Raw genomic sequence first — 27,111 nt, 5'->3', positions numbered from 1 at the left:
GTGTATTTCAGGCTTAAAAATCATGAAATAGAACAAATACTGCTTAAGACAGTGAAATTCTATCGGATTAATCAATAATATTGTCTACAAGTTGTATAAAATGGGCAATAATTCTGTATGAGGCTTTCCTAATTACAGAGAGTTTTTATTCATTCAACAGAGACAAAAACACATAATGTTTTCAGAAAACTGAATTATGAAAACATAATATTTATTATTTTTCCCAATTTATAAATAATAATGAAATAAATTCAAACATATTCAGATTGCAAGAAAGAAACTAGAGTGCAACAATCTGAGGAAGACTACGAAAAGTCACAATCTTTGCTGCTATTCTATTAATAAGTTTGAAATTTTTTAGATCTTCAATAACAGTAATGAGATATCACCATTATTATTAGCGACTAGCGACACACTAATGTTTTCAAATTAATTTTAAAAATTATTATTTTCAAGCACATAATAGGAAAATAAACACAGACACAATAAACAGATTTTGAATGTTAATATTAAAAATCAACACTTAATTGATTTATAGAAATTACTTTCAATAAGAAAGTTTCTAATATACTATTTTTATCTATTTGAAACTCTTGATGCATTATATTATAAGAAAAAGAGGGATTTTCCAATAATAAATAATAACCAATACCTGAGTTTTTAATAATTTGTAGAGGTCTGTTTCCATCAAGCACTGTACAATGTAGACGTCCTTCATCTGATCAATGGTTACAGCTCTAAGAATGTCACGAATGTCTATGATCTGAAATAATTGCAACAGTTATTATTCAAATTAAAGTATTGTGTTTTAAAAACTAAAAAAACTTCCTCAGCGTTCACAGGTAAATGCGATCGGAAGGAGCTGACAACAATCAACAATATTGACTACGATATCACAACATCTAAACGTCTTGAGTCTCCAATCTTTATACATTTACAAGGTTCTGTCACAATTTTATTGGGCCAGTGACAATCAAGGCAATACAATAGATTTTGCTGGGCAAGGGCGATTGACTCGTGCAGCTAAGGGTACAGGACAGATTAGGGTTCCAAGGCCTAACACAACTTTTACCACAAATCGTTCCTCTTTTTGGAAGGTAAATTCTTGAACAGGTTGCCAGGGGAAATTTCACTTATAGGATCACCACATCTATTTAAACGTAGATTGAAAATTTTTCAAATTGCTCTGTGCGAACAAGATGTCGAGAGCATGTACAACATTATTGTGTAGTATCTATTGTGTATTTTGTTTTTTCTTTGTTTCAAGTTTCTCCTATAGTGTGATAGACTTTACTTTATGTTTATTGTACTGTCGCTGTAACTTTGGATCATTTATCAAGTACTTCCTTCATATGTTCTTAATGCTTAATTTATATTATTGTCAGTAAGAATTCAAGAGAGGAAACATTTCTGATGATCAAACAATTTCTTCTTGTTGAATTCTGTATTTGTTTTATTCAGTGTAATTCTACAAATACATAATATAAGAAAAAGCTGTATGTGCGGCTTCGATAAGCCGCAAGAAATTTCATAAACTTCATAAATTTCAAACTTCGATAATGTAAGAAATTTCACGAGATTGCAAGATATTTGCTAACTGCATACTACTTAGTTTAAGCTGTATCAATGTACATTTGAATAAAATAATTCGAGAGTAAATGTAACATATATTGGAATACAAACGTAAAGCATTCGAAAAAACACAGATTATTAGCTCAGTCATTTATTTTGCTTGATCTCAAGATCTTCTTGAATAAAATTGTTACGAGAAAGAGACATGTGAAGGGGACAGAAAATATCTTAACGAAGATTAATGTTCTGATCTACAGAAATGTGGTAGTAAAGAAATAAAAAAATGAAGAAATTTATAAGAGAATGGTCTTTAGGTTGACTGGATTTGACGTAGAAAAACGGAGGGGAGCATTCTTGAGTGAGTATTAGAAGAAAATTATCATAACAGCTAAATGTATATGATAAATAGTAAAGGAAAGCCAGGGTTGGAAACAATATTGATTCAGTAGATAGTCTTCATTGAAACAAATGGAAATTTTATGAAATTTGGCAATTATAAATTTCATGAGAGCCATCAGAAACAATCTAATTACATTTGGGTAGCGGATGGTATCGTTAGGGTTGAGGGTTGAAAGACATGCTCCTGCTACTTCCGTTCAACGGGAGACCACTTGAGTCAGTTTGAATATTTCTTCCCGATGGTTCGGAACCCACCTAAAGTTGTAGGTTCACTAATGTATCATCATGCTTTCCATTGGACACACGCTCAAGCCTGGAGCCCACTTGGACATCAAATTCAGTAAGAAAAACACATCTTACATTACAGTAACGGCTCCAACGGAAAAACATGTTCATGATTCTAATGAAATTGTGACTTCATTTTGCAACAAGTTTCATTGAATAAGTGGAGAATTCTGAATTCCATGACATGAGCTCTATCAGAAACAATCGAATTGGGGTAGTATTTCCTGATGAATTGATGACACAAAAATAAAACTGTGAACTACATAACTGATCATGATACTATTAATAGTATCATGATTAACAGGAAGTGTTAATTACCTGTTATTTACCTGTTATCGTATCATGATACAGCATGAGAAAATCTTAAATAGAAGATTTTATGGCATACAAGAATGGATTCTAGAAATTGAATTACTCTGAGTACTTGCCTCAAGGGATCAGAGTAATTCATTACTTTAAACCAAAACCAGTTCACTATTTATACTGTATCAATATAAATCAATATACTGTAAGCATTCACAGTATATTTTCAAAAATAATATCTATAAAATCTTTGAAGTTATCCTTTATGTTAATTGAGCGATTTTTTCTAATCATATATTCTATATTGGATTGAAATTACGATTCAGAGTATAGAGAGAATATTAATTGATGGAATTCTTACATTTTCATGTTTGAACCTGGTGAGAATTTTGATCTCACGGAGTGTCCTCTGGCAGTATGTCTGATGCTCGAACGGCGAAATCTTCTTGATGGCAACTTTTGTTTTAGTGACATTGTCATGAGCCGATCTGGAAAAAAATTGAAATTATCATGAAACAATTCATGAAGTATAAAATCGATGTATGTATACGTTTAGCGCAATACGTTCAAATAGTAATCACCACCTTGTATTATAATGTACAAAGGTTAGCTTATTTTTTTCTCTCCCTATCATTTTGATGATGTACTTATTGTATGAATGAATGAATATTGTATGACTAACTCCTTTTTAGAAATCCAATTTTAAATAAGAGATTAAATTTAAGAGATAACATGAAAATTACATCATCGAATCATGCAAGAGTGAGTTCCTAGAAGTGATCTGAATTTTCATTTTGCGAATAACGGACCTCTGTGTGTTTATTTCACCTGAGCTTTTATTTAATGATTAATTTACTGAAACATGATCATGTTTGATAACAACCACTTCGTCCAAATTCCATTATCATCTACAAAACTGAAAATAAGCAATAATTAAGCACTCTATTTACTGTGATACTATTAATTATTCACAATAAACATGTCGCTCTCTACCGCGAAAAACACGGCTATGGAAAATTTAACGATAATTCTAAATAAACTTTTCTGTCACGGGGTACGCTTAGAACGAAATATAAATGGAATGAAAGCATTTATTGTCGTCAAATGAACTCAATGTTTTCAAAAGCAAAAGATACAAAGATTACACATTTTCCGGTTGAATTTTCATGCGATAAGTTCAGTTCGCTCTCTGATCATTCTGTTATCTCTGAACACCGTCATCATCATCATCATCATCAACAACATCATCGACGTCTGACAAACGTTTGTTCACAACGTTTTATCTGATTGGTAAACGGCAGAGAACAATTTTCGCTCGGGAAAAATGGCGAGTGAGAAAAACTTTCAAACGATATGACAGTTTGTGTACATTTGAAAAGCAATTCTCACAGGAATGAAGAACGAACGCTGCCGACTCGTCGCATCGGAAAAACAAAACCAAACAAGTTCTCCCTGACAAGCACTACTAATGGCGCGCCTATCGCTTCTTCTCATTACAAGTTTTTACTTTTCAAATAGTGAATATGGATGTAGTGAACGGAGCATGTGAACTGTTTGCTCGCAATAGTCAATTACCACATTCAAAGCAGAGATGAAAAGGATGAGCTTTGAATACATTCAATTCTTGATGAGATGATTTTTGCATAACATTAATGTGATTCACCATATTAAGATTTTCATTCGACGATTTCAACCACTGTATACAATTCCAAAAGGGTTTGTCGTGTTCTAGTTATGTATTTTATTAATTTACAACACACTGAAATTTTCTGTTTGACAGTACTTGTACACTCACATTCCAACCGAAAGATCACATGTCATTATGCATTTTCAATTACTTAGAACGAGAGATAGATAGATAGATTCTGTCTCGTTTATATATTGTAATGCATTTTGTGGAAGAGGAATGTGTAGTGAGTGGGAGTGCAATTTGCTGAAATGGTACATACAATCATCTTCTTGGTGGATGGAAATGCCTTTCTAGTTTTACCCTACTTTTATATAAATCTTCGACTTCGTATTGTCTTATTAAACTATAAACATCACCAAAACTTGAAGCTTCGATTTAAAACTTTCATTATAAATAATTACAGAATTACTAATATTCAGATAATCTTATCTTCAGAATTACTAATAAGCCAATCTTATGCTAATAGTACATGGCTTATTCCATGATAGAACTTGATTTGAATGCCAATAAATCTTCATTTTTCCCAGATTTCTTACGTTTTTCTCAAGCAAATGTCTAAAACTCACATTACCGGTTTCCAACTGCATTGTTTGGGCAGATGATGAATGATTGTTGAATGCCACCTACAAACCAAGTACTGAGCCAAGATGTAATGAGAACTGCCCCATCCCATTACAAAGGGATCCTTCTGCATTACTCCAAGACCACACAACAAGGGGCTGCTGTCAACTCCATTTGAAGGAATAGGGATAGAGAGAAAAGGAGCGAGAGAGAGAGAGTCCAAATGATTTGTGGTAGTTTGCAACCTGACCTCGGCGACGTCGTCTTTGGGGTGGTTTTGTTAAGAGCCTCCTCCTCCTCCCCATACACCTCGTCTAGGTTGTCATCTATTATTTCGGGGATTGTATGTAAGCCGGTGTGGACACCAATGTGCGCGCTAGTTAATTGTACAATTAAATTGGAACAAGCAAATCCAGTCGGTGGGTAAATTAATCGACTCCCAACACTCGAAAGGATTCTGTCATAGCCTCCCCCCCCCCACCAGCCATCATCCTATAACCATTAGGGTCACCGGTGCATGTAGGCCTCGTTTACACATGGTGTCATCGATCCATGTGTGACTAGTTACGCATTCTAATAGAGACAATGCGTAATGGTCACTGGTCACTGGTCACTCTCCAGTCTCCAGCCTCCATCCTGCACCACATTTCCATTCAATGAGACCTCTCAGCATTCAATTGACCGCTATGCACGATGCACGATGCACGCCTGCTGTCGTCCCAACTGTGTTTCAATTGCAGTTGATTGGGTCGCACTAAGTTTATTGAAATACTGTCAAAATGTACAGACTGTTGTACAGCTCGTTTCGAAATGGGAATTTTACATGGGATATACAATAGAACAGAGTTCATCAAGTTTAATCACCATTAACCAGTTCATTTAAGGGGAGTCAGATCGGAAGGATTGTACTAAATGGGAATCAAAAAAGAAAATCCGATAATCTTATTCCATATTATTAATATTTCAATGAAGAATGAATTTAATTTTTTGCAATCCAGTAATGGTTTTCTAATTAGAGAGAACCTCAAACATTAGAAATATTACAAAAAGATTCAAACGTGGTGCTATCTATAATGGGTATCTTTGGATATAGCATCTATTCAAGACATGACCAAAAACCATAATGCTTGTACTTTTGACCAATACTCTACTAAGAAAAAGCTTCAATTTACAGTATTTTAATTTTTTTTTCTATAAACACAAATTATTCTTACTAAGACTTTTCAATCTAGCTTACTAATTGAAGCTTGATTGAAGAAAGAAAACTGCAAGTTTGTTCGTTATAGGATAAGAGTACTATATTCACAAAGAGCAATCTGTCTTCACTTCATCTAAAAGATTCATCGGTTCTTCCCTATTCTTACTACTGTATTATAGTGGAGCAGTAATATGAAGTAATATAGCAAGTTATAAGCCGTTTTCAATTCTACCAGAATTAACACTTAAACTTAAAATATAAAGGAGGAAGAAATAGAAGTGTATCCAAAATACTGAGATGGAAAATATGTGATAGCCGCAATAAAAAATAGAGATGCTGAATATTATGCTGCGCCATATTTATTGAAAGTGCGAAGTTGGAACGAATGTTTGTGAACCGAGTCTCCCTGAATCGACATTAATACATAATATTGAGTTTGAATGAAGGTGGCTCAAAATGGAAATTCTATTTGTCAGATTGAAAGTAGGCCCATATTTTTGAGTGAGCGGTTCAAGAAAGATTATACAGAATTCTGATGATTGAATTCTGGCAGATTGCGAGCGAGGCTGGGACAGACTCCACTCTGTAAACAACATTTAATCTTTCTTCAGGCAAAATAGAACGCCAAAATGAAATAAAGTCAGATAAAATTCAATGAATCCGCCACTGTGAAGGCAAAGGTGGTATTTTTCATTTTGAAAATCACTTGGAAGTGGATGGAGAAGATCAGATTCCAGACATTCTAAGAGAAGAATTATGAACGACTCAATTCGAAAATATAGAACAATTTCAAAACATAATTTCAAAAGATTAGCGCTGTATTTGACATTCACATTGGATACAAAGAATGTAAGTTGTAGCTCTGAAATTTAACATTTTAGGAAAGTACCTAGGAGGATAACAAAAAAATAATGAATTTCTACTGAAGCGAAAATGAGGTTGCTTTTAGGTACTTAAGATCCTAAGGTCCTAAGGTTGCTTATGATGCAACTTAAATGAATGAGCTTCAATGGACCAACTTGAGAATATTAAATTGCAAAGTTTAAAATATTAAATTAAAGTTTCAAAAAGTGTGAATATGAAGATTGACTGGATCATCTACGACTACAATAAGATTCACTTTAAACTGAAAGCATTGATTGAATGAGAAGAGAAGCATTGATGTTGTTCATGATATTCAATAGTATGTAAACATGGTGGCATTTTGTATGTCAATCATACATTAATAGAATTTGCTGATATCATATTCTACTGAGTGTCAATAGTTATACATATCGTTGCCTAAGCACACACAATGCTCATTTCGTTATAATAATTGCATCTATATTGAGATCCACGTTATAATGGCAGTATATAAAGATAGAAGAATAGCGATGCCGATTCTCTGCATTAATTAATTATATTTCTACACTGTCGAAAACATAATTGGCATCGTTTTGGACCTAAAAAAGGATAGTACCACCGGCTTTGTCGATAGACAAGGATAGCAAAACCAAAGTTGATCAAATACTGTCATAATAACGTGGACCTCACTATAGAATACATTTTATTGCATCTATACATTCATAAGTGAGAGTAACTGAGATTTGAGAGATGGACAGTTATTATCTTCCATCAGAACAAATAATAAAAAATCAAATAATATTATATTTGTGATACAGTTAGATCTGATCGCTGGTTTTTAATTACTGGACTCATTCAACACCCAACATTCAAAAATTAATTATATTTCACAAATCAAACTTGGTTTTGGAATCTTTTCAATTAAATTCAGATTATTGTTGATAAATAGAAAACAGGATTCAAATTTGATTGGCAACGATTACTAATTTTTCGATTAATATTCATTCTATCATATTAATTTCTGTTCAAAAAGTAAAATTGAATTCGAAATTTGTAATCAACTCAGTTATTCAGTATAACTCACTTGCAAGGCTGTACCATGTTATTTAGGAACAAATTCGATTATATTTATTTATTTATTTTCCAACGGGACACACCAATTACAACAATCAAAAAGCACAAAAAAGAAACATATAAAATAAGAATATTAATAATAATACTAATAAGCATAATTATAACCTAATAATAAGCATAATAACAAGCATAACAATAACAAGCTAAGTTAAAGAGGATTGGCTAGTGCCCCCTAAGTATACATATTACATAATGAAGCTAAATTTTAAAGCAAAGCAATGAAGGTAAAGCATTCAAAGTAGCCTATAGCCAAATAAAAGAGAAAAATAAATTAGGCAAACCTCAGCATTAGATCACTTACAAGTAATCACAAAGGGTATAACAAAATACATGCATAAAAAAACAAAAGGAGAAAGGATGATAAGACGAAAGATATATAAATATCAGCTAACAACAAAGAAGGAGCTAGAGTCCCCACCGCATGGCTGCCCTCCTGAAAGCTACCACGGACACATCAAAGAAATCAATTCCTGCCGCAGCAGCCTCACAACCAGATCGCAGCACCCTTGACAAACCACTATTGTATGCGTAAGCTGTTGTATGAAGACGTCGTCTGAAGATCGTCCTGGAGCGGGTCCCTCTTGGAGCACAGATATCAATGCCAGCCAACAATTCCGGGCAGTCCAATGGATTGGAGTTTATTTCGATGTTTGTGCATGAAAATGATTTCAACTGCTGTAATACTACGAAGTAATTACTAATACAGGTTGAAATTTTTTTCGTTGGATAACTTTGAATTTTGTAAAACTGGACATAGTGATTTAAAATTTGTAAAATCCGAAACAATAGGCAATGAATATGGAAGGAATAAGTTATGAGTACAACGGAGAAATATTCATTGATCCGATCAGAATGTAGGTGATTCATTTATAGGCAACGTGAGGTGGAAGCCAAGCTAATTGCAACTAATCATCTGTTGATTCTGCTGTTAGAATAATAATGATAATTATTGTAGAATAATAAATGCCAGCAAAAATCGAGATTGATGAATCACGATCAACTGATTTAATCCACTATTGAAAATTAATTAGCGATACTTCGGCCGTTCATATTCGCTTGGATGAAACATAATTTATTGTAGGTACATTGGATGAAACATAGTACTTTTTAATGAGGAATTGGAATTCAATCCTATCAATGATTAAATTTGAAATTGGAGAATAATATTATGAATTGTGTACGAGGACAACATTCAAGCACGATGAATTAAAATTTAATATTTATATTTCGAGTGAAAGATTCACAGAACCAAGGATAATACATTCATCACGAACCATTTCGTTGAAAAGCAGGTGGATGGAGAAGAATTCAACTGTAAATACTAGTCGTTAATAATACAGGTTACGAAACTCATAACTTCTGAACAACGAGACACTTGTGCGGAAAATGTTTCGTGAAACATTTTGCTGTTGGTCTCTCTCGCATTTCTTATGAGAAGAGAACAGTTGAGAGGTGCATCCCTCTACCAGGCCGCCACACAACAACAAGTGTAGAATATTTAACGCTACACCTCACACAGGAGCCACCATACAACGGTACAGGCATAACACTAGCGAACAGCACTCACAAACGAGAAAAAAGTGAGACAGTGTGAACTTATTCTGAGAGAAAGGGAGAGAAATAGGGAATAGGTGATGAATGAGTGAGGGAAAGTGAGTGGAGTTTTATGAGAGACGCCTCTGGTTGCAGCCTCATGGGAAATTTAATTGAAAATAGCGGCGCAACCCCCCACTCCTTTAAAAATCCAACTCTGATGTTTTGTATTTTGCTGAAAATTCAAAAGTATTTCAGGTTGCATGGACGGGAAATTCGAACGAGCTTTCGTTCGAAGTTAAAGTATTTTCGTACGATCTTCAAAACCAGTTCCAAATAAGTTTCAAACTCAAAAAACAGTTGAAAATGAAATAGTTTAGTTTGATGTTGAAAACTTGAAAAATGCAATGATATAGAATATAAATACGATGAAGTATATTGTAATTATTATCAAACGAAAATCCAAATGAAATACTGTAAATCACCACGAAGACTTCTGCTAAAGCAAACATTGACAATTTTTACAGCATTTAATTTGGATTTTCGTTTAATAATAATTATTTATTCGTTAGCATTTGAATAAATGCAATATCTCAGTAATTTCCATCTGAAGTATAATGTATTTTTCAGAATAACACTACAGGTATAAATCTACAGATATATACAATAAATCTGCAGACAGATTTTTATGAGATTGGAAAATACATTGTTCAATTCAGTCTTCAACGAAATCTAATCTAAAATTCTTCCCTCCACTTCTGTGGCCTTTTAGATCTGTTAATTACAAAAGCTGGGCGCAATCTGAGTTTATTCAATGTTTCAATCAATTTTCGTTTTAATCCCCTTTTATTTTCCTTTCAATTTTCCTTCATAAGGTAAATTATGTAAAAAAACAATTATTTTTTGTCATAATTTTTGTATTGATGTGCAAAATAAATAAATTTTGAATTGAATTATTTCAATATGATTTGAGTTCAATCTGATTCAACTTTTATTTCTTTATTCAGGCAAAAATTAAGAGAAAGGCATTTACAATTAAGAGAGAGACATTTTTATGGTCGAGGTAGTTACAATTTAAAACAGAAACAGACATTTTGTTGGGATGGGAGTCTATGCATTTGATTTCAAGTGTTGGCCAAACACCAATTTAACAGTACGACAGTTACGACTCAATTCTGTCTGGCGGGAAAAACTTGGCAAATTTTATTCCTCTTTCCTTCCATTTGCAAGTTTTCCGTCAGTCTTCAGTCGAATAATGAAATGATATAACTCATAACTTATTCATCTGCTCTGAGTTTCCCTTTCTTTATGAAAAGACTTTTAAAAAATCCGGCTCTCTAAAGGACCCACCTTAACGATGTTATCTCTTTTCACTTGCCCCTCTTCAACTTTCACTAGATAAGCATCTCTTACTTAATCCCTCAGTCATTCATCTACCATCTTTGTTTATCCTCAAAGGTAGGTGAATTATAATACCCACTTTCAAAAATTGATGAATGCTTTTCAGGATTATCAGAGTTGGAATATCTAATAGTTTCCAATCGGGCTCTTCATTTCTATTTCCATTAAATTAAATCGTGAGCTCTTTTGAAGTGCGTACTTGAAAAATCACTCTTTTGTCACAAATCTTCTCATCTCTTACCATCTCTTACATTCATCAGTAGCATTTACTAATGGACAATATACTTTTCCATGAAAATTGAATAATTTTTCCGATGTAGGCCCTGATTCATTCATTTGATTGATTTCCAAGATTTAAAACGATCATTATCCTTACATACATGTTTTGTGCAAACAAGATCGATTTCGGAATTGTTCTACACAAGAAAACTTGTAGCCGAATTCATCTTCCAAGTTTTTTTAAAAAGAATATAGAAAGAATATAGCTTTTTGAAGTATGATCAGTTCCCACCACCTTGAGAAACTAAATCGGCTTCCTTTTTAAAAACATATCATGTTCCTTGTTTACATCCTGTATATAAATTGCAAATATATCCCCAAGGTTATTGAAAAACGCTGAGCTACAATGTCTCAGTAGCTTTTCCTTGCGCCTTATATAATATATTACATTCTACACATACATATCGACCGTATCAATCTCGACAAGGTAATACATGGCAGTCACATATGTGTTTCCCCAAGAATTATCGATCATCCCAGTCATACTTCTGCAACCACCATCAATCATAATGTCAATCACAACTAACGCCTACCATGTGTGAAAACCCTCACTTATATGAAATGTCACCAACGATTATCAAGATTAACATTCTGTCACTGATTTCTATGTTTCTCTACGAATAATATCTTGGATTGTTCCTTCACAGAACTAAACGTTCTAGCAACTTTATTTAAACTAATCCTTAGTTTCAGCTAGTCAGTGAATTTTCCACTAAAAATTTTTAGTGAGGGTTCTTTTTCAATTTATATATGTTTTGTTTCACCTATTGAATGTAGATTACTGCAGAGAAACTCTACTTTCCATAATTTATAATACAATTTATACATAATTTATGACACAATATTGACACTATCAATGTACAACACTCTTTTGAGAATACTCTTTTGTATAACACTATCTTGAGTAACACTGAATACATCAGATTGGAGTACAATCAATAACTTAATTCATGTGAAATATCATCTCTTCACAACTTAATGTTGTGAAATAAGTGGTTGTCATTGCATAAAACATTAGTCATTGTATATGAATACAATATAACTGGAGTACTTTTAGCCGTGTTGACGTGTCAAAAGATTTTACTTTTTCCTCTCAATTGGTACTAATTCATTTAATAACTCATTTCTGTTCACATTTTTCTTCAACACTAATGTGAAACTTATTTTTTTCTCTTTTGAGAGTTTCCTTCTTTTCCAAGTTATTTTTAAAGCAAGATCTCAATTGTTCTGAAATCAGAACTGTAATGCTTGAAAAAAGGGCTGTTTCGACGACATATTTTTCATCACTTGAGTTTTATCTGGCTGCTATCGTATTTCACTCTGAAGCCGGGTCTTGTCATTCCTTGCTTCTCGCCGAGTTCTGAAAGATCAGTTTTCATGAAAAATTCTTCCATGAAAGTAGAGACGCTCTTATGCTGACGCATATCCTTTCACAGGAGGGTGAAAATTCAAATTGAAACTCAGGAACAAGAAAATATTCCTTGCTTTCCTTATCGGTGAGCGGAAAAGTAGAATAAAAATGTTTGACAGATAACTCACACACTAACACACACAATATTGACGTTGAAAATGTGTATGTGTGTGTGTGTGTGTGTGTGTGTGTGTGTGTGTTCTGTGGAACCAGTCTCATGGCTGTAACAAGAATATTAGTTTTCTCGGCATGAAAGATTTTTCTGAAAAATCGCGCCGAGAAGACACGTTTCAGGTTTCATTCCATGAGAGTGGAACAACGATACTGGAATGAATTTATGATAACAAGAGAATCAGTAGACGTTTTCAATTTCACAATTTTCTCTGCCAAGAATCAGTAAACAGATATGACAATTGAAGTGATGAAGATACAGAACAGAAAAAAGGGAGAGAGTGAGAGAGAAAGAGATAGACGAAGCTATCCGACTGTCATTTGTGATAAAAAACCAAAGGACACAAGAAATGTTTTGAAGAGGAAATTTAGAGGAAGAACAGGAGGGGGTGAAGATAAACATCAACACAAAAGCCGGGATGAAGGGCCAAAGGGAATCATAAATAAGTGGGAAATCGAATGTTTGTGATGGGTGGGGGGAGGAGGTGTTGGTAGATAACGAGCAGCAAGACAGATGTAAACGATAAGCGGAAAACTGTGAAAAGAAAACCTGGCGCATTGTTGCAATCGGATATTTGAAAGTTGAAAGACACCTTTTCTCGGAAAAGCAGGCTGACAAACTCGTTTGTTATCAGTTATCATTCAAGAATGAAAGAACAGGAGCATCGTTCCACGTTTTCGCATTTTTTTACAATTTTAAAACCTTTATGTAATCAATATGACAGCTGGACAGATAGACTTTTTTACATATTTGTCCTCTGTTGAATATTTGACGCCTAGCATCAACCAGTGGCGTATCCAGAAAAAAATTTCGGGGGGGATCATAACATTGGAGTAGAAAGCACCTGAACTTTGTGGGAGACACCGGGGGGTGTGAGGGGTATGGAATACCCCCACCAAAGGGGGGTCCGGGGGTCCTCCCCCGGAAAATTTCGAAAATATACCTTCAATTTGGTGCGATTTTACTCAATTTCCACATGAAAACTAACATTCCATTCAAGTTTTTTGTGATCAGTAGACCACGTATTATTTCGATTTTTCCTTGAAAATTTCATAGGCCTATGGGTTTTCGATTAAATAACAAAAAATAGAATGAAATGGAGTAGAATTTTATGATCAGATGTCAAACGACCTGCACTTGATTTCCATGTGGTTCGGGTACAATAAATTAAGCCTGAATCTTGATAAAACCATTTTTTGAATTTTGGAATAGCCTCTTCTTTCTTGCTAACCCAACCTTTAAAGTTCCATCATGTGGGATGTACCAGTCGTGACTGTGACTGTGGTATCATCAATCAGTCAAAAAGTGTAAAGTATCTTGGCATTACTGTTGATGACAATTTGATGTGGAAAGGACAGATAGACGGCATGAAGAAGTACCTGCGTTGCTTACTGCATAGAATTTTCAGTTTGAAAAATGTGTCCAACATTTGTTTTGAGAGATCTTTACTTTGCTCTTGCTCAATCTCGCCTTTCTTATGGGTGTTGGGGAAGTACTTATATAACTCACTTAAGGCCAGTAATGTCTCTGCAGAAGTCTCTAGTTAGAGCAATTGCTAATCAAGAGAATTTTGATTTTCTATCGTCATGCCAGGTTATGAAAATCATGCCTCTGAGGCACCTGTACGTCTTCAAGGTCCTGTCTGAATTCTATTGGTCTAGTGGAAATCAAGGGGCAACTTTGGGACATGAAACTGGAATAATGAGAACAAGGTTCACTGATAGGTTCCCAATCCCTAGACCCAATAGCACTTCTTTCAAAAATCTTTTTGTTTTTTGCAAGGCAGGTTTTCAATCATGTGCCACAGGATATAGTTTATGCTATTATCCTCTTCCTGTTTTCAAGAGAAAAATAAAAAGGTAATTTTTGCTCTCAATATCGATGTCATTGAAAGCTGGTATCATATTCAGAGATAAGATTATTCATTTATGTGAAAAACCCTTGATAAAATGTTTTAAAATTAGCATGTAAGTCATATTGAGTTATCATGCCTTTTAGTATGTATTCAGCGAGGTCCCCTGCTAATGTTCTACTGTTGTAGAAATTCAATAGGTCTAATCATTTTGAATATCCTCAAATTTTTCAATTTTAATTGTGTAGCTCCATCTCATTTTATACTTTTTTGTAGCCTATACAGTATATTTACAAAATGTTTCATCTTAGCCTAGTATAATAGTTATTATGCACTCGTTTCATTTATTATTTGCTTCTTATATTCTTTTTATATTTGTCAATATTCTAATATTCATTATATTGTTGTTGATATGATACTCCTGTGCGCGGACAGAAATTTATTTTCTTTGCGCTCAGTAAATTTGCCATAATTATTATGATTTAGTTTTAAATTTTTATTATGTATTATTGTTTTATTTACAATCAATATTGTGTTTCCAACAGTATGTCTGTATTTGTTTTTATGGCAAATAAAGTCTATTCTATTCTATTCTATTCAAAGGGGGGTCCGGGGGTCCTCCCCCGGAAAATTTCGAAAATATACCTTCAATTTGGTGCGATTTTACCCAATTTCCACATGAAAACTAACATTCCATTCAAGTTTTTTTGTGATCAGTAGACCACGTATTATTTCGATTTTTCCTTGAAAATTTCATAGGCCTATGGGTTTTCGATTAAATAACAAAAAATAGAATGAAATGGAGTAGAATTTTATTAGTCATTCAATTGTTAAAAAATAGTGATTTTGTAGAAGGCCTACTCATTATTAGATAACAAGCTAGAATGCTTAAATTTTGGCTCCAATAAAGCACTATTTCAACCAACTTTATAGGTTTAGTTTTAACTTTATTAACAATTTTTTTTCAAATTTACATGGTTTTTACTTGAGTGTTCAAACTTACATTGGTTTTGGGAGGGGGGAAAAACATTTTTTTTTCAAATATTAGGGGGATGTGTCCCTCCTGTCCACGGTAGAAACTACGATGTCCCGTTCATGATAACCGGAGTACGGTACTCTCTAGAAGAAGCTGCTGGGGCTTTGTTTAAGAATATGCATGCAACTGAATAAAAACTAAAACTATAATCAACCATAAGCTATAATAAGCTATATTGAATTTCTTCATAATAAAAATGGTAAAAAGTGAAATAACTTTGAAGTGCTATCTGTAGTTTCTCTATCCCCTGCTATCTAGTATCTACACAAAAATAAAAGCAGTCATTCTATTCTTTTCTACACACTAGACCATACAATATTACGAAAATATGGCATTAGATGTTAATTTTTGTGGCTGATTCAGCCACAACAAAATTCAGGTTCCATTTCGGGGGGTGGGGGGGATAGATCCCCATATCCCCCATATGCCCGATATTTGAGGATATTAATTGAATAGAATTTGTACAGTTGTAATCAAATTCTAATCAAAATTTATTTCCAATCAAAATACTGTTCACAAACATAAATATAAATTACATTTTATGGAAAGATTAGCATCCGCAAAGAAAGAATCTGAGCGAAGATGCGAGTTGTGCTATTTCATAAAACTAAATAGAAATATAATTATAATTCTATTCTAAAAAAAATACAATATTACTGGAAAATACTAATAATTGACATATTACTAAACATGAATCAATCAAGGGAGTTGGAAACTGTTCAGTTTCGGGATTTATGGACGGAATATGGATTTGATGCAGTGGATCTGCTTAACAACAGAAATAGAATACTGGAAGCGTATTCGGGGAGGATGATAGAGGAGGATAGATGTAGGTCTGACAATTCTCAGATGTCTCCTTTGTATGGAATGTTCAATCTGATTCGGTACTGGGAGAACAGCTTACTTTTCAGCTGCCAATTCGAATGATTAGATGCGTAACACAGTTGAGATTATCGGCAAAAAGTACATTCATTCAAGTTAATGGTAACAGGTATCAAGTTGAGCCACAGAGAATATGCCCCGCTTGTGAATCACACTTAGAAACAATTCTGCATTTTCTTCTTGTTTGTCCCTCTTATGAAGACCTCAGGATTCAATACATTGCGCCTCATGTTCATAACATAGTTCAAAACGTTGATAAAATAATGGTTTTTATCTAATTTTAATGTTGAGAAAATTGAACATGTTTATCAATATACTACTAAGGCACTGGCTAGGAGGGATACTATGGTCTCTGAAATCGTAAGGGCTACAAAACCAATAACGATTCTTTTCGATGGAAATATTTTAAATGGTTTTTGTTAATTGAGTAGGTTCTTTTTATTGAAAGTGAAGTCTGTAAACTAATTGAATTAGATAAGTTAACTAAAATTGTTAAGTTTTTTGAGTTAAGTGGATTTGTTGAATGTATTAAATTTATTGGATTTGCTGATCTTGATGAATGTATTTAAGTTACTGAGTTGTGTGAATATGTTGAATCTATTTATATTATTGATTAGGAATTACCTTGTACCTTCTAATTTGATCTTGTTGAATGTTAGCAATTCATAGTAATACTGTTATTGATTGTAATGTAGGTACTTCCATTGTGCGTGGTTGTATACAGATTTATAATTGGATCTTGTTATTGGTTTGATCTGCTGCCAAACATTTTTTTTCATGTTGTTTAATTTAGTCATTGTTAGAATTTCTTATACTCAACTCATTTGTATGGTTATACCGTGTACAAATAAAATGATTTATTATTATTATTATTATTACTAAACATGAATAACAAAAGAAACCTATTGAAAAATTTCTCCCGATACAGCAATTTTTATTACTATTATTTATGTTTTATTTTGTGTGATTTTTTCTGTTTTGATTTTTACTATTAGTTTTTTATGTTTTATTATTACCATTTAGTTGGATTTATTACTATTTCGATTTGTTATTTTTTTTATTACTATTTTTATTATTATTATTATTATTATGGTCTTTTTGTATGATTATTTCTTTTTTGGGGTAAACAACTATTTTTTAAGATCATCAAAAAGATGCATCAAGGTCATCAAAAGATCGTCAAAAATCACCATTTTCCCTCAACCAGTGATCTATTTCTTTAGAATAATATTTTTTGCAGCTGATTTCTGCGATCCTCGCTGGAATCAGGAGCATAACTTTATCAATCGTTACACATGTCAGTCACATCCCAAGGGGGATTGAACGTTTTACTTGCATTTTCCCTCGTTCTCTTTCTGAGGTCACGTCCTCAATTTTGCAGTATAAAATTTATTAGATAAAATATTGTCGACAACAGCAAATCTTATGATGCTCCAACTTATATAACTAAATTCTTTAAAATCTCTATAATTATTATATATGATAGCACAGAGTTATTTGAATTGCGTGTATATTTTGAAATCATGTAAATAATAATTAAGTTTTAAGTTATTTGTAATACCATGGAATATTTTCCATAGCACCTGTAGATTACACAATTGTATTATAACTGAATTTCCTTGAGAAACTACCTAGGCTCTGTAAATCGTATTTTATTATAATTTGTAATTAATTAGTGAGTAAATAATTATGCAGTATTTATTGTGAGGTGCATGTCTTGTTGTGTATTAATACTGTAATATGAATTAAACTTGAGATTTCAGTAATAACTGTTTCCTAGTACCATTTATTAGTATCAAATACAAGCTTACCAGTTATGTACCGTAGATATCTCATCTTAGTGCGTCAGGGTAGTTTACTTGGGTTTACATAAAACAGTATATCATCAATCTTGCTGCCAAAACCCACGCGAAATGAACTCATTATTCAGCTTTATTAATCAATTAAGTCAGCTTGCTAAGCCTGATGTGACATTTATATCAGCTAATATCGTTAATCCTTGTAAGGCCTTTCTAGTCTGCAAAGCCATAAACCCTTGCTGTATACCTGCGTTATCACTAATCAAAGCTAGTATTATTAGTTGCACAAGCTCGGTTGATGATGAATTATAGCTCAGTTCAATCGTATTCATTTGTCAATGTGAATTTGTGATGCGCTGTTTTTATAGCCATGTTTGTCAAAGTTTACAGTAGCCGCATTCTACTAGACCTATGTTGAACCACAGAAATGAATCGCAAGTCGTATCTATGCTGTGATTTATGGGTTGAAGTCAGTGTTATTATTTTATGGTAGACTACAAAGTTGTTAATCTGGAATCAAGATGTACTATATATACATCAAAACAATATACCATTTTGATAAAGAAAGAAAAATAGTTATTTGTGCAACTAGTGCGCAAAGTGACAGTTTGCTGCACCGAAAGAAACGTTTACGCCCGAGCCGTAGGCGAGGGCGGAATGGCTTCTTGAGTGCAGCAGAGGAACTTTGCGCACGTATTTCACATTAAGTTTTTCCTACAGTTACCATTGAATATGAAAAGTGGGTAATTATGGGTAAAATTGCCTGAAATGCATCAAATGTTTTTCTGTGTAATTTTATTATTGATAAAAACCTTAATCCTAAAATCCTAAAGTCCTCGTTGTCCTTGGTTATAATATATAATGAATAATAATTAGCGCGTTGTGCTTCGTTGCACCTCTGCTCACTATAGCAGCCCAGTCACTGTTACCAACTTCATTTTGATTTTGCTGCACTGTTGCTCCATATAACCTACTAAGTATTTTGCGTTGCCATGTTGCAAATCTGGAGTGCAGAAAAATTTTTCCCGCACTAGAGCGGAAAAGTGATTCTTTGCGTTCTGTAATCAGTGCAGCAATGGCCACTTTTCAACGTAACTGTAGGAAAAGTATATTTGCTTTTGATATATTGGATGATGAGGTTAATAATTTGAAGTCTTCAAAATTCAAATAGTAATAGTATGTACGGTTTTAATTCTCATTAAATTTTGTCTTTCCAACAATAATGTTGGAATATATTTCGAGAAAAAAACGTTTCTTGCATTCAGATTAGTTCAGTGTAATACAAAGTTTGTTCGAACCTTTTTCATAAAAATATTGGATTTATTTTACTATGAAAGGGAATAAAAATACTCTTTATTAAGCGGAGGTAAGACATCGAAGTCTATATCTATCCTATTTAGTTGATTTTGAATGAGGCTACGAACAAATAAATGATATATATCCTGCTAATGGCCAAATAAGCTTTCAAAGCATTCTATGAGAATTATGTTGAAAAGGGTAAAGTAATATTGAAGAAGCTCTAAACAGTAGAAACATTTCTATATAACAGAGTTTCTACGAGGGTATTTAATATTTTTATTATTTTTGCTTTTGCTGAATGCTTTTAATTCTCATGTAGCTTCAATACATTTTTTAAATTATACTTAGAGATAAGATTTGTACGTACTGAAACTAGAATGGCTTTTTACATTTAGAACAGCAACAGTCACTGCAAAACATATTATATCACCATAAATATATCATTGTTGACAATATGAATATATAATGAATAATAATTAGCGCGTTGTGCTTCGTTGCACCTCTGCTCACTATAGCAGCCCAGTCACTGTTACCAACTTCATTTTGATTTTGCTGCACTGTTGCTCCATATAACCTACTAAGTATTTTGCGTTGCCATGTTGCAAATCTGGAGTGCAGAAAAATTTTTCCCGCACTAGAGCGGAAAAGTGATTCTTTGCGTTCTGTAATCAGTGCAGCAATGGCCACTTTTCAACGTAACTGTAGGAAAAGTATATTTGCTTTTGATATATTGGATGATAAGGTTAATAATTTGAAGTCTTCAAAATTCAAATAGTAATAGTATGTACGGTTTTAGTTCTCATTAAATTTTGTCTTTCCAACAATAATGTTGGAATATATTTCGAGAAAAAAACGTTTCTTGCATTCAGATTAGTTCAGTGTAATACAAAGTTTGTTCGAACCTTTTTCATAAAAATATTGGATTTATTTTACTATGAAAGGGAATAAAAATACTCTTTATTAAGCGGAGGTAAGACATCGAAGTCTATATCTATCCTATTTAGTTGATTTTGAATGAGGCTACGAACAAATAAATGATGGATATCCTGCTAATGGCCAAATAAGCTTTCAAAGCATTCTATGAGAATTATGTTGAAAAGGGTAAAGTAATATTGAAGAAGCTCTAAACAGTAGAAACATTTCTATATAACAGAGTTTCTACGAGGGTATTTAATATTTTTATTATTTTTGCTTTTGCTGAATGCTTTTAATTCTCATGTAGCTTCAATACATTTTTTAAATTATACTTAGAGATAAGATTTGTACGTACTGAAACTAGAATGGCTTTTTACATTTACAACAGCAACAGTCATTGCAAAACATATTATATCACCATAAATATATCATTATTGACAATATGAATATATATTGATGGATATAGTTTTTGGGAACGTTGGGAGCTCTCCTAATTAGTTCTGAGACATCACTTGTGAATCCAAACAAAAAATTCCCTTGTGATACCCATTACGAGCAAAGTATATATTCCCATAATGTGGCGTTATCAGAAAATCCACTTTTCTCTCAATTTCTTTTGCTTTGGTCTTTCTGCTCTCAGCTCTTCATCGAATTAGCGCCCTGCTGGGATAGCTTAGAGCAGGATAAGAGAATGTCAGTGTTTGCACTAAGAAAACGTTGAAGCTAAACGAGCTTGCTCTTATACTTTTATTGTGCTTTCAAGAGAAGTATTCAATATGTGAGGAGAATATTTCCATTAAGAAAAATTCATTGGCTTTCAATAGTTTCCGTCATTCTTATTCAGCAGTCTTTATTCGTATTATATTTCATCAATGGTAAGAATTTGACAATTCTCAGAGTCTTATAATTTACAGAGGGGAATTAATAATAAATTGCTTTTGTTCAAATGCTAAATGATTATCAATTATTATAATTATCTGTTGAAATCATTAATCAACATTAACTCTTAATTTAATATGTTTTAGATAGAATTTTGATTGGAATAGCTTTATATTTATTTTCAATCGCTTATCTTCAAATTTAACAAACTATTATCATTATTTTCTAGATGGAATTGTATTGTACTATGGATAACAGATAAAAGAAGTGAATTATCATTAGAAAGGTGTCAATTTCGAGGTAAAATTTCAAGTCTGCAACAATATGAAACTACAGTATAATTCCAATTTTTTTAATCAAATCAATTCAAAATTTTCGCATTTGACATAGTTATTTAGAGGTTTATTGAATTATTCAAACAATATACTAACATCATAAGCAATAGGTATCTTTAATAAGAGTGATTGCCTGTATTTATTTCCTGTGCTTGATTACTTCCAATCGATAACAGAACAGCAGAGTTTGAACTGATTTCAAGCTGCAGCTATAGTCTACCAAAGTTAGTAGACAGAGGGCAAAAATCGACAATTTATTTGAAGATACAGTGAATAAACTGTATACTCAGTGTGGTTACTCCATCATATTTTTACTTTCCTTGCCCTACTACCATAGGTAAGGAAAGTATTGCTTTCCAAAAAAAATTAAGGTACCCCAATTACAAGTTTTCTATACGTTTCAAGTTCCCCTGAGTCCAAAAACATGATTTTTGGGTATTGGTCTGTGTGTGTGTATGTGTGTGTGTGTGTGTGTGTGTGTGTGTATGTCTGTGAACACGATAACTCCATTCCTAATTAACCGATTGACTTGAAATTTTAAACTTAAGGTCCTTATACCCTGAGGACCCGACAATAAGAAATTCAATAAAATTCAATTCAAGATGGCGGAAAAAATGGCGGATAATTACTAAAAAACCATGTTTTTCACGTTTTTCTCGAAAATGGCTCTAACGATTTTCTTCAAATTTATACCATGGTTAGCTATTTATAAGCCCTATCAACTGGCATGAGTCTCATTTCTGGGAAAATTTCAGGAGCTCCGTAATATTCTTGAGAAAAATGGCGGATAATGACTGAAAAGCCATGTTTTTCACGTTTTTCTCGAAAACGGCTCCAACGATTTTCTTCAAATTTATACCATGGATAGCTATTTATAAGCCCTATCAACTAGAATGGCTTTTTACATTTACAACAGCAACAGTCACTGAAAACATAGCCTACTATATCACCATGAATATATCATTGTTGACAATATGAATATATATTGATGGATATAGTTTTTGGGAACGTTGGGAGCTCTCCTAATTAGTTCTGAGACATCACTTGTGAATCCAAACAAAAAATTCCCTTGTGATACCCATTACGAGCAAAGTATATATTCCCATAATGTGGCGTTATCAGAAAATCCACTTTTCTCTCAATTTCTTTTGCTTTGGTCTTTCTGCTCTCAGCTCTTCATCGAATTAGCGCCCTGCTGGGATAGCTTAGAGCAGGATAAGAGAATGTCAGTGTTTGCACTAAGAAAACGTTGAAGCTAAACGAGCTTGCTCTTATACTTTTATTGTGCTTTCAAGAGAAGTATTCAATATGTGAGGAGAATATTTCCATTAAGAAAAATTCATTGGCTTTCAATAGTTTCCGTCATTCTTATTCAGCAGTCTTTATTCGTATTATCTTTCATCAATGGTAAGAATTTGACAATTCTCAGAGTCTTATAAGTTACAGAGGGGAATTAATAATAAATTGCTTTTGTTCAAATGCTAAATAATTATCAATTGTTATAATTATCTGTTGAAATCATTAATCAACATTAACTCTTAATTTAATATGTTTTAGATAGAATTTTGATCGGAATAGCTTTATATTTATTTTCAATCGCTTATCTTCAAATTCAACAAACTATTATCATTATTTTCTAGATGGAATTGTATTGTACTATGGATAACAGATAAATGAAGTGAATTATCATTAGAAAGGTGTCAATTTCGAGGTAAAATTTCAAATCTGCAACAATATGAAACTACAGTATAATTCCAATTTTTTTAATCAAATCAATTCAAAATTTTCGCATTTGACATAGTTATTTAGAGGTTTATTGAATTATTCAAACAATATACTAAAATCATAAGCAATGGTTATCTTTAATAAGATTGATTGCCTGTATTTATTTCCTGTGCTTGATTACTTCCAATCGATAACAGAACAGCCGAGTTTGAACTGATTTGAAGCTGCAGCTATAGTCTACTACTTCACATTCAAATAATAATATTGAAGAAATCAATTTTTGAAAGTAGCCATTAGTGGAACACTGTCGTACGCCTTGACATACTGTTGAAAAAGTTAGTAGATAGTTCAATGGCCATGCGTTATATAAGATTTAAGATCTAAATTATTGTAAAGCTAATAATTATTATTGAGTTCGAGTCAAGGTTGCATGTTGTACTGTATGCTGTAGTACAACAGTATTGTGTAAAAATGTGATATGTTTGAAGGTGTTTGATAGTGCAGTAAGAAGGTGAAGTGTGTGCTTTTACACTGAGATTCCGATTGAGAGCCACAGATTGAGAAAATGGAATCTCTACTAATAACACTAAAAATCTGCTCACTTTTCGAAACCAAGGATATTATTGGAAAAACAGATTTATTGATTCAGGAAACTAAACTTCTTTTACAAATAATAGTGCTTCTATACACGAGTTTTTAGATGAACATTCTTTATAAACGTATTTTGTAAATCCACAATTTTAAATTTAATTTTTTACTTACAGAAAAAAGAGTATTCACCAGTAAGAGCATCGACAACAATAATCAACAATTATATCTTACGTCTATTAACAGACCCATGTTTGTAAGCAGGCAGCTCCATTAATCAAATACGATACTTACCTGTAAAGAAAGAGAAGTATATTAGTTGATTAATAATAACAGTTATCTTCTTCTACAATAACTCTTACCTCAACTTCACAGTACTTTTCGAAACTTTAAACAAATTATTTTGTGAACTCAATCCATAAATTTTGGATCGGTCCATGCAAAAAGGGCTTCAGTCCAATTTTTTCAGAAAACATGAACTGATTTATAATGGCTATACACGTATTACATTATTCATGAATATATAGTCAAGGTCTGTAGCTTTTTGAATTTCTGTAAATGCCCGTTTCAGATCCAAATTTATAGCAATAATAGAACTGTCGAAACAGGATACAGAGAAAACAGTTTAGGCATAATAATTTTCCAGGCGGGTAAGCTTCTAGGTTATGTAAGCAGCCTTCGGAAAATACTGTTTGCAACGTTGGGCATCTTTTCAAATGTGGTATTGGGAATTACTCTTCGTATAATGCTTTCCTCCGGTGCAAACACACAACAATGTAAATATGCGATGAGAGTAGTCTTATATCTTCTTTGGTAACGGTCCATTTACTGCTCCAGGTTTTCAGATGAGTATTTCTTTTCTCTCTAGATTTTCTTTCTCTGTTCCCTCTTTCCATTCGATTGGATCATCGTCTTTTCCATACTTTTTCCTTTTACTTTTCCGTTGAAACGCTATCAGTCCATTTCTCACCCCCAAATTTGAAATACTGCAAAGTTCTCTTCCATCCTTCTCCCCATCCCCCTTCTTCTTTGCCATCCCTTCTGACTCAAGTTTCCCATCTCCAAACGGCTCTTCATTTCCCTTGCAGAGATGCTCACTCTCTAAATGTCAGAACGACTGCCCATCTATAACAATTGAAATCTCTTAGATGCCGATCGCTCGACAATCATTCTTCGTCAAACTTTCGCAGCAAAAACCACAATTGAAAACTTGCGAGCGAGAAGGCTAGCTGAATCCAGCATCATTTCATGAGGTAGAAGTTGCAATAGAACTTTCATAAACTCCATTTAGGTCAATGTAAAAATACCCACACTATTATTTTAAGGAAATATTAATAATATTGTTAACTTCCAAGAGATGCAATTATATATAACAATCATGAGGACATTTGTAATAATGAAATGGAATACTTGATCACTACCTTCTACCTAAACCTCTACGATACAGGACATCTTGAAGAGAGAGCTAAAATCGAAAACATTGCTTCGAATTGAACCACTTCTTATTTTGTGTATTCACCTGTTTTTTTTTTTGTGATTGAAACTAATTTTGTTATCTATTGCGATAACTGTGATTCTTAAATACTGCACATGGTAACTGCAGTTGCAAGAATATATTCAGATTTTTGCATACACGATTTTCACAAACTTATATACTTTCCTACTATAACCCTGCACTCAGATACAATAACTCTCAATTACGCTCGAGATAGAAATAACAGTATGGTTGATTCTTACATAAATCTCTCAATTCGTTCAAATTAATTTACAAGCAATTCTTAGAAGAAAGTAACCCTATCATACTAGTCATTCAAAGATTTCAAATCTTATTCGGAAAGTTTTATAATACTGCTTTCCAACTTAATCCGAATAGCAATTACAAACCGGATAGAATGGTTTGAAGAGCTCTGAGAGCATTTTCATAAAGCTCTGAAAATGTTCAGAGAGGATATTTTTCTCTGAAACGAGCTAACCAAAATAATGAAGTGTCTGCAACACAAACGCGAACTCCATAGCAAACGACCAATTTACGAGTTCTCAATTCTCTTATTCAATCCTTTTCTATTTCCAGTGAATTCGTTTTGTTCCACCCTTAGAATCATTTCCCGATTGACAAAACTTTTGGTTGCAGCTCTTGAATAGAAGAAATAACTTTTCACTTGAAAATAAGAGAGTATTAGTCGAGCATGTCAAGTGCATGAGAAGAAGTGCAAAATAATGGAAATTGCTTGCTTGGTGCAACTAAAAGAAATTACGTAAGGAAATTGAGGTCACTTCCTGTACCGGTATATCCTAAAATCTTTGGAGAGAAATTTATCAGAAAATACTTTCCAGATTAATTTTCATGAAAAGTACGAGGCATTAGCTCGGAGCAGAAAAGTTCGTTTTCAATATATCAGTAAATTTAACGACTATTATTGACTTTCAGCAATATTGTTTACACATAGAATGGTTTCAAAGTTTTAGAGAAGAATTATTATTTCCTAAATAGCTAACCCGTATTTTCTCCTGGAACTTCAGTAAATCATCGAGCAATATATCAAGATGACACTGAGGATTTCACAAATAACGACGGATATAATTACTGGATAGTTTGAGAAAAATTATTGTTATGATACCAAGAAATATGTAGTGAATCAATATACGATGTTAAAATAGAATTAGCCTTTTTTCATTATCACGGAGATTTGCAATAGTATTCAAAAATTTTCCATTAAAAAATCCGGATGGAGAATATTTTTCCAAAAACATAATAATTAGTTGCCTTTAGAAGTCTAGATAATGATAAGCGAGTAATAACTAAATAAATCGCGTTCAGACTGAACATTTTCTGGAACTGATTACATGAAAAGCTACAAGAAATTCGTTGCTCACAATTATTGCAGTTGCCGATAACTACTTTTTCGACGAGCAAAATGCTTCGATAAAGAAAAGTTGAAACTCGTAAGTGTTCGTGATTTAAGAGATGGATGGATCTACAGCTTTGGAAAGGTTCCCGATTGACAAAACTTTTGGTTGCA

At 33.0% G+C, this 27,111-nt stretch overlaps 1 protein-coding gene and 1 long non-coding RNA gene across 2 annotated transcripts in view; both read right to left on the bottom strand.

The window, feature by feature from the left end:
• LOC111043261 (mitogen-activated protein kinase 1) overlaps nucleotides 1-27,111 on the bottom strand; it is a 146,689-nt gene that overhangs the window by 10,810 nt on the left and 108,768 nt on the right. Inside the window, 3 exon segments of the mRNA XM_039436302.1 lie at nucleotides 546-646; nucleotides 649-763; nucleotides 2,921-3,047. Coding sequence (XP_039292236.1) covers nucleotides 546-646; nucleotides 649-763; nucleotides 2,921-3,047 — 343 coding nt within the window.
• Nucleotides 23,353-27,111, bottom strand: part of LOC120353271 — an 82,718-nt gene continuing 78,959 nt past the window's right edge. The window contains exon 3 of the long non-coding RNA XR_005572266.1: nucleotides 23,353-24,385. This is a non-coding gene — a long non-coding RNA (uncharacterized LOC120353271). The remainder of the gene's footprint in view (nucleotides 24,386-27,111) is intronic.

The sequence above is a fragment of the Nilaparvata lugens genome, chromosome 10 (genome assembly GCF_014356525.2).
Source record: "Nilaparvata lugens isolate BPH chromosome 10, ASM1435652v1, whole genome shotgun sequence".
Taxonomy (NCBI): Eukaryota; Metazoa; Arthropoda; class Insecta; order Hemiptera; family Delphacidae; genus Nilaparvata; species Nilaparvata lugens.
This window is presented reverse-complemented; position numbering and strand designations above follow the sequence as displayed.